The sequence below is a fragment of the Protomyctophum bolini genome, assembly GCF_963924005.1.
Source record: "Protomyctophum bolini genome assembly, chromosome: 8".
Classification (NCBI taxonomy): domain Eukaryota; kingdom Metazoa; phylum Chordata; class Actinopteri; order Myctophiformes; family Myctophidae; genus Protomyctophum; species Protomyctophum bolini.
The window spans coordinates 19,629,769-19,639,300 of record NC_137869.1 but is presented as its reverse complement, the minus strand read 5'-3'; the positions used below and the strand labels follow the sequence as shown (position 1 = coordinate 19,639,300).

General features: G+C 40.5%; 1 protein-coding gene across 3 annotated transcripts; it reads left to right on the top strand.

The window, feature by feature from the left end:
• Positions 1 to 486: 486 nt before the first annotated feature.
• Positions 487 to 7,279, top strand: LOC308320560 (inactive tyrosine-protein kinase 7-like). 3 transcript variants are annotated; one of them, XM_080771071.1, is made up of 8 exons: positions 487 to 658; positions 2,298 to 2,336; positions 2,605 to 2,904; positions 3,543 to 3,770; positions 4,156 to 4,419; positions 4,667 to 4,711; positions 5,408 to 5,495; positions 6,681 to 7,279. In XM_080771071.1, exons 1-8 carry the CDS (start codon positions 628 to 630, stop codon positions 6,850 to 6,852), a joined length of 1,167 nt encoding a protein of 388 aa, XP_080627197.1. In that variant the 5' UTR covers positions 487 to 627; the 3' UTR covers positions 6,853 to 7,279. The 3 variants fall into 3 exon arrangements, with proteins under 3 accessions (XP_080627197.1, XP_080627196.1, XP_080627195.1); XM_080771070.1 differs by having other exon boundaries at positions 3,543 to 3,782; XM_080771069.1 differs by having other exon boundaries at positions 3,543 to 3,851.
• Positions 7,280 to 9,532: the final 2,253 nt, after the last annotated feature.

Sequence of the window (9,532 nt, the reverse complement as noted above, 5' to 3'; positions counted from 1 at the left end):
GAAATGTAAACAACTCTGGAATTGAAAATATATTTGAGAAAAAATACAAAAGTATTGGCATCAAAATGTACATAGAAAAAATAAAAGTAGAATCAGTGGTTTGTTCTACCATTATGTAGTATTCTGACTGCAAAAATAACCTTAATAATAGAGAAAATATATCATAAATAAATACTGAAACCAGATATAATCATTAAGGAAAGTGTATGCATGTACTCTGTGTACTATGAAAACTCTTAATTTCCATTTTCCAGCCATTCACTTGCAAGAAATAATAATATTTGGCTCTGAGATGTAATGGCGTAGAAGTAAAAGTACAGAAAATTGGAAAGTAAAAAATACCTTAAAGCTGTACTTAAGTATAGTACTTGAGTAAATGTACTTTACTGGTGGTGTCTCTGCCAGTGAACTGGACAGGGGAGGAAGGAAGTGATCCCACCAAGATGGTCATCTCAATCCAAGCTCCTTCACTGTCTCACGCTTCAAAATGACAGAACGTCCAGCCATAAGAACACTCCCAGGTGGTGGTGGGTGGATAGGCAATTTCTCATAAACTATTTGTTTTTGTGTTTGTGACAGAGAAACGTGTGCATCTTTCCTTGGAATATTCAACCCTTGATAAATAAAATGAGCATCATTCTCATCTCCAGGCTAGTGGGTGAGTTTACAATTTAGGTTTTTAGCAGACTGATGCTCTCTAGATCAGGGTTTCTCAAAGTAGGTGGTGTAACTGTTTTTGGGAGCAACACTCCAGGCTGCTGCCGTGACACCAGTCCAGTGGTGTAAAGGAATAATTTGATAATATTTAGCTTTTTCCAACATCACTTATTCAATTATTTTATATTACGTTTAGTGTGAAATGTATGCTTTCAAATGTGCATTTTCAGTTCAATGTGGTCAACATCATCATCTTATAACAATACATGTAGTAAACAATACTAATGATACAAATAAGTATAGTAAAGTAGAGCTAGTAGTTCCATGCTGTTTTTTATTACAGTAGTTGCTGATGATTGACTGAAGTCAGACCTGGTTTGGCATTTGTTTACACACGAAAATCAGTTCAGTGTGGTTTGTTTTACCCCAAGACTTAAGTTTCAGTTCACACGAGAAGTGCTGAGTCAAAACTGAAGCCATTTTATCTAATTTGCAGATAGCAAACTGCTATCCAGGGAAACCTTATTTTTTTATTAGTTCTCAGAAGTATTTTTACCTAAATTCTAAATTTTTGTAAAGCCATCAAAATAGTTGTTCCAATGGTTTTCAATTTGCCAAAATCTTAGCGAAATAGCAGATCTACAAGCTCCACAATACGTCACGATGCAAAACGTTGTGAGCTTGTAGATTGACTAGCCAATGTCTGAAATGGCGCTTAATTTGTTAATGTATGTTTGTGTTAATAATCTAAAAGGAAAGGAAGGGAAGTTTTCACACTGTAGGTCAGAATTCATCTTTATTGTCACATCACAGATTTACTCAAAAAAATGGGTGAAATTTGTTTTTTTGTGCATATCTCCTATCGTTTGTTTTTCTCCAAGAAAATTGCCTGAGTCTGAGATAATACATATTACAGTGTATATAAGGACACACACACACACACACACACACACACACACACACACGCACGCACGCACACACACACACACACACACACACACACACACACACACACACACACACACACACACACACACACACACACACACACACACACACACACACACACACAGCACTAGTGTATTTATTGTATATTCCTCCAATGTATGTATTGTTGTTCAGCACTTTTTTGGGGGGATGTCCGTGCTTCCTTGATGGAGCAGAAGATTATTGAACACTCAAGTGAATTGAAAGTACCTCAAAATTGTACTTGCAGATGCATATATCTGCCATTTTTACACAATCTTGAAAGTGTCTGAACTAATGATATAAGAATTAAAATTTGATACTAATAATTAGAAGGCATTTGTAGAATCTGCCTCTATGGTCTTAAGTACTTGAGTAAATCTACTTAGTTACCACCGGAGCTGTCAGACAGGAAGTAGATCACACATGTTTACATTCCTGCTTAGACCCACAGGACAGACAGACAGCCATCTCAAGTCTCATCAAAACACTGAATGACTTCCTCTGACGTAGTGCATGGCAGTGCTGTCACTCTGTGTGTGTGTGTGTGTGTGTGTGTGTGTGTGTGTGTGTGTGTGTGTCAATAGTTCAATGTAAAAAAACAGATGTTTTATGAGTTTGGTGGAAATAGGGGGGTTTGTGTTGAATGTTGTGTGTGTTCTTTTATATTGCAGGTCTAACAACATTTGTTATCCAAGTTGCTTCATCTAAAGGTAGTATGGCACACACACGCTGCGCACACACGTACAATCATTGCACATGCATACATGCGCACGCACGCACGCACAAACACGCACGCTCACAAAAACGCACGCACGCAGTTTATTAGAATTTGTTTGTGTGAATTCATTGATATATAAAAGAAAACTTGTGTTTCACTATTAGATTAACCTCAATGAGCATGAGTTGGTTATTGGTTCTAACTGTGTTTTCGGTTAATTTTCCCCAATAAGTGGTTAATGAGTTTCCCTTCTGTTGCAGAGTCTCCCAAGGCCATTCTATCAGTATGGCCTCCAGGGACGACCGTTTATGTGGGAGAGTCCGTGTTCCTTCAGTGCAGAGTGGAGCGGGGGGGCACCGCCGCCTGGACATACCGCTGGTCCCGAAAACAACCCCACGTCCCTCTGACCACGGGCCGAGGCCTCTTGGTCTCCGGTGACAGCCTCTCCATCACAGGGGTGAGCAGGGAGGACAGCGGGCTGTACTGGTGCCAGGCGGAGACGGAGCGCAACAACGTCACTGTGCTGGTGCAGAGCGACCCGGCCCACATGACTGTGTCAGGTGAGCCAACACCAGGGGTTTAGTAACTACTAACTACAGTGTATAGTACTTTAGTAAGTAAGTACAGTACATTAATCGAGTACTGTGCTTAAGTACAATTGTTTGGTACTTTGCTTGAGTATCTCCTTTTTCCATATTTTATACTCCACTACCACTACATCTCAGAGACAATTAAATGTTACTATTTACTACACTATAATTATTTGAAAACTTTAGTAGTTACTGTGCAGAATATTGCTACTTTGTGGTAGCCTATTGATTATTTTACTTAAGTGAAAACTCTGAGTATGCTGGAAAATACATAATTTCCACCTCTCTGCAGTGGTGTCATGTTTTGTGGAGGTGCACAGTGTAGAGTAAGCTACAGTAGTACTGTGCAAGGTTGGACAAGGTTACTCCTACAAAATGGGTTTGATTGATTGAATAGCGCCTTTCTCCAAAGAACATTTACCCATACATTCACACACCGATGGCACAGGAAATCGTGCCGACACCAACCTGCTCATCAGGAGCAGTTAGGGGTTCAGTTCAGTGTCGTGCTCAAGGACACTTAAGCCAGGAGGAGCTGGCGATCGAACCGGAAACCTTCAGATTTCAAGATGTCTCTGTCTCTCTCTCTCTCTCTCTCTCTCTCTCAGATCTGGCCCATTCCATGCTTACAGTCACTCCCAGTAGCAGACAGTTCTACAGAGGGGACCGTTTCGCAGTGCAATGTCCCATGTCTGAGTCTAACAACTCTACAGGCTGGGTACTCCAACAACTGACCAAGGACTTTGGACTGAGAACTGCTGACTTCCAGAATGGATCGTGTTCGCCACTGGAGGGCACCGTTATCCCGAAGACCAGGGAGACGTGCATCTTCTCCAGTGTGTACAGTGGTAATGGTGGGCTGTACTGGTGTGAGAGGGCCGGGGTCCGCAGCAATGCGGTCAATATCTCAGTAAGCTGTGAGCCTCCTGGATGCTTAATCTACTGTATTATCTAAATCTTTTTTCATTTCAAGGACTCCCGTTTTGATATGCGTTTGGCCACGACCCCCATTTGGTACAGTTTAATGTTTTGTTTGCTCTTTTCTTTGCTATGCATATGTTTTATTTATATGCATAGCACTTTTCAAAAACACCTGTAAAATCTGAAAATACACCTTGGTATAAACATGACCAAACTGGGTAATGATTATTTATCGTTTGATTAACTTATCGATTACATTATCTGATTAGTTCGATTGACTGAATGATCCTTTTCCGACAGATGGAAGCATCATTCTTGAGAGCCCCGTCCACGCTGTCTCAGAGGGAGACGTGGTGGTCCTGTCCTGCATTTACTGGAATAAGAGCCGCAGTGAGACCACCTTCTTCAGGAACGGAGTGGAAGTTGTCACTCTGAGCTCCTACAAGACAGACAAAGTCATAAAGATGACTATTGACAATGTGACGAGCGCCCACCAAGGCTTTTACAAATGTGCGTCCAGGGATCGACAGATGGAGAGTTCAGAAAGCTGGCTGGCTGTGAGAAGTAAGAATGGTTAGTTGGTGGGAGCTGGATTATTGGATACCATAAGAATTCATTATGGATACCACTTGTCCTATACCACAGTGCTAACACACTGTAAACGATGCATCTACAAGTTGTACAATTGTGCAATGAGCAATGTGATTGTTATGTCCATATCAAATAAATAAACATAAACATAAGAATTCATTATGGATTGCCGAAAATGAGCCATTGATATGATATGAGTTTTTTTACGCCCTCATTTTAGGTAACTCAACATCGACAGATGGGTCGACAGATGCCACTCGTGATGGTAAAGTGATATCAGAGAGTTTTCAGAGCATGTACCAAAAGATGTCTTAGATGTAAAATGCTGTCAGTGTAATCAGCGGATGTAATATGGGACAGTTTCCCCCTTGTATGAAAGGCAATCTGTTTCTGAAATATGCCTTGCCATCATACATGGTTTTCTTGTAGTTTTGTATAATTGGCTAATAATGTTCATATTTAAAAGATCAGTATAGGCCTATTTGGTGTTTACATAATAAGTTATCAATGGTGTCGTATTAACCTCAGCATACAAAACATGACGAAAAATAATAGGAATAGTAAAGTCTTAACCTGTTAAAACTGGGAAAGCATCTATGTCATTTTAGAACGATCCTATCGGCGGGGCAGATTGTTTAATGCTGCGATGGCTGAGGGAGGGGACAAAACTCCTACTCCCTTTTCCACGCTAAGGTTCTGTATCTTTGTCCTGATGGCATCAGGTTGAAAAAGCGATACAGGGGATGATCAGTGTCATTTGATATTGAAAGTACTAACCGTGTGATGGCCTTATTGTTCATATCAAGTGTTCATCTGATGATCTTGGAAGCAATAGGCATAATACTGAAAAATTTGTTTCTGTAGGCATGGACAGTATGTTGTAGAAACATGCGGACAGTACAACAGAACCGGTTGAATAATGTAGACATACTGCAACGTGATTTGTCATTTCCTTGTTCAGGTGTGTGGAAATGGGCCTCCCTCACGTGTTTTATTGTGCTACTCCTGCTCCTCATTCCACTGACTATCTGGCTTGTTTATCGCCACAGGTTAGTTCCACTCTCTATGATATAATATATCATAGTACTTTGGTTTACCTATTCTACAAAATTCATAATTCAATGCGTTTTTATTAGTCACTGACTTATACAGGTAAGCTGTGAAATGTAGCTGGGACTTTGTGCCACGTATATGTGCTGCAAAATATTTTTTGTTAAATTAAAACAAAATGAAAAGGCAACTGACACACCTACACGGAGCCTGCCAGAAGCGTAGAAAGTGTAGATTAACTTTTGTCTGGCAGCCCGCCAACAGCCTAGCCTACGTTTTATACGCTTTATGTTCTTTAATCCATGTTTTGATCGGATCGCATCGATAGCTGTCTCTCGTTAGCATCCCAGTGTAAAGTGTGACAGTGGACACGGTCATTTTGAAGATGCGCGCCATCCACAGTTTGCACTCTATGTGCAAGTGGTGAAAGTGTGGTGAAAACAACGGCCGACAGCAGCCGCTGTGATACTCGTGGTCGGGTTTTTCCTGCACCGAGCGAGAGAACAACAACCGGTCAAGACACCACACACAGCATTACGTCATCGTAACACCCGGTTACGGATATTTGGCTCTTCAAAATAAGGGTTGAAAGGCGAAAAACCGTGGCAATGCGCGATAAATAGATTAATGAATCCTGGCGGTCAAACGGCTAAGAGACAGCTGTATCCTCTGTGTCTATGTGTCTTCTGTGTGTCACAAGCTCGCAATTCATTTCCAATTGGAGTCACGTGGTTTGACGAGACAACCTTGTTCCATGGGGGGTGGGGGGGGGCAAAAGACAGCCAGGGAGCAAGCTTGTCTCGTCAACGTGACTCCCATTTGGAAATGAATTGCGAGCTTGCAACACACAGAAGACACAGGAGACATCAAGGAGACAGCTGTCAGGCGCCTAAGGTGTGTCAGGTGCCTTAGACAGGTATGTAGAGCAGAGGATGCCAAAGCAACAGGGTCAATAAAATGTGCAAGTCTCACGTATACATAGCATGATTGAGCAGCATTTCCTAGCTTAACCACATGAACCTATTCTGGTTCATGGGTGAACATTCGATCTACAAGCTCACTGGTATGTGAATTGTGATAGATCTGCTATGTTCTGCAAAGAGATTTGGTGCAGCAGGCATTGGGAAGTAGTTACTGTAAGTGCATTGAGCTCACTGAATGCATGTTATTCTGCTGGGCCAAAGGTACCAAATGAGCTGCACTTGTGGCTGTTGTCCGAGCACCAAGGAAGGAGCAGCGATGGCTCTGCCCAAGACCAAGCAAGATGTGTCCGAAGTGCAGTGGGATCTGTCCTGGATGGAGATGTCAAACCTGCTAGATAAACAATTATATCCTGGGAGCAGTGGTGGAAAGTAACTGGAGTATTTCCAATATTCAGTACTTTTACTTCTACTCCACTACATCTCAGAGGCAAATATTATACTTTTACTCTACTAAAATCATTTGACAAATGTAGTTACTAGTTACTTTAGATTTTGATTATTATTACAAAACATACATTAACCACTTCAGCTCTGTATACATTTTGGTCATTTGAAAATAAACCATTGCGAGTCGTGACACAATTTACTATTTACAATTTAGGCATTTAGCAGACGCTCTTAATCCAGAGCGATTTACATTAAGCAAGAACAAAAAACATGGTAATACAGCACATACATAAAAAGTAGTTATCATGAATCATATACCTAAGCTAAGAACGTAACAGGGAATATTTATATAATGGAACTATGCATGTATACTTTATAGTGCTAAGTCTACATAAAAAATTCAGGGCTAGGGCAAGTGCCCTCCATGGGTTTCTTTTCTCACTTGCACATAGTTCTCTTTTATTGATACTCTTTTTATTGTGCGAATAAACTAAACTAAACTTAACTAAACGTGTGGAGCGTTAATTACCTTTGGTTGCTTTGAATGCCAGCATCAGAATGTTTTATTCTGTGCGGGCAGCGACCGGGAACCAACGGAGGGACCAATCGAGCTGTGGCATGACACAATGTGAGCTTGTGCATAATCTATTTTCAAAAGATTTTAATTTTATACATTTATACATCGATAACTTTTCCGTTGTTTAAAAAAATATTCAACACAAAAAATTTCCCCGCCTGTTTGGATTAAAGATCTTTGAAGTACATTGACTTATGTAAGGTCATATCACACTCCCAAACCCAAACCACCTCCCAGTATTCAGATGAGTCTCTTTGTAAAAACAAATCATGTGATATAAGAAGAGCACCTGATATATAATGCACTGCAGTAGGTTAGGCTGTAGTTTGAGACAGTCGAGCTATACAGTCAGATCAGCACAATGACTGGGAGAGTAATATTCTGTAAAGTTTAATGGTGACGAAGAAGATCTAAACTGTTTTGACACTGAGGCTTAGCTGACGGGAGAGGCTGAAATCAATAGAGCTCTGGGAGACAAACCTTAACAGCGCCTCGGGTTAGGAAAGAAAATGATCACAGAAATGGAAGACGATCTTGGTGAGTCTTTCAAGATGGATTATGATATACTATAATATACTAGTACAGTATAGTAGAATTGTTGAAGTTTAAACATTTCCAAGATATTTGTGGAATTAAGGTACAGTCAAAAGCTTTGTAATAATAAAGATGCTTTGTGAAGACACGCTTTTAGTGCATGAATCCTATTATGGGGTGACATTGGGGAAATATTAGATCTACAAGCTCACAATGCACTGTGTAGCAATAAATATCTGTGCCGAAAGAGCACTAGTGGTAAAATAAGTATTGGGTTTAGCATGCAGGGCTGATTATTTTCCCATTTCTGTAGATAATGCTTATAAAGTTCTGGGAGGTTAGAGGCTGCGTATCTCTATAGGAATGCTTGCAAGAAAAGTCTTTCAGGGATAATGTTAAAGGTTAGGGCACTGCCACACACGAATGGCACACTTTGGCACACAGAACCCTTCCTACTTCCACACCTAAGTTCCACACCCCTTCCCTACTTCCTTCACAGGTGTTCCTGATTATACTAATGAAGGATATGTTCCATTCTGTTCAAACAGAGTCAGGGTGCTACTGTGCTGCTATTGTTGTGCATGTTGGCTCACTGGAAGAACTCTGCTAAACAGTGCAGCGGGTCTCAAAGTGTCCTTAGAGTGGGTTCCACATGGATGTGTAAATCTGAGAGTGTATAGTGGTTCCATTTGTACACTTAAGCAATATTACACGAGAGGGTGTGGTTTAACGTGATTATTGCCACGACGGTGATGCGGTCAGGAACGAGATATAGTAGAGTTCCGCAAGCATAATTGAAGTGGCAATAATCACGTTAAACCACACCCTTGAGTGTAATATTGCAATTATACAACAGTTACCCTTAAAACTAAGAAAATCGCTGAATTCTTTGTTTTGATTAGGTGGTGAATGGTGCTGGTTTAATCCACGGCTAGAAGGCTGTTTCAACCAATCAGATTGCTTCCTCGAAACGACCTGTGGTATAATCTGAGTTATATGGGTCCTTGAAATGAAAAGGTTTGAGATCCACTAAATGGAACAGAGCCTTAGTATCATCGGTAACACCTTTGAAGGATGTACTGTAGAGTGTACAAATAGTTTCCTGACCTCCAGGAATGAGGATATTTTGATTATCGACGGCCATTCCTTACTGCTGTTATAGTAAGTATATTCTAGGAGGTAAAACATTCTCATGAATCTAAAACAAATATGACATAAGAAGGAGTGAAGTCTGTTGAAATCTATTAACAAAGGGGTCATTCACAGATGATTACTCAGAGCATTTATTTATATAACAACTGCCTTGGCTTTTAAGTCTAAGATTATATATACAGTGTAAACATATTTGTTGACATTTTTCTTCAGGAATCAATACCCTGACTGAGACACTTTGCTACATAAAAATCACACCCTTGTAAAGTGAGGGGCGCTCTTATCATACATCATCATACATCATCTCATTCCGGCCAATCAGAATCATTGGACGACCTGCTCCCTCTTGAGCCACAGTCGCCCCTCATCTTCAATGTTTGTGTTTACACAATGTTTGTGTTTA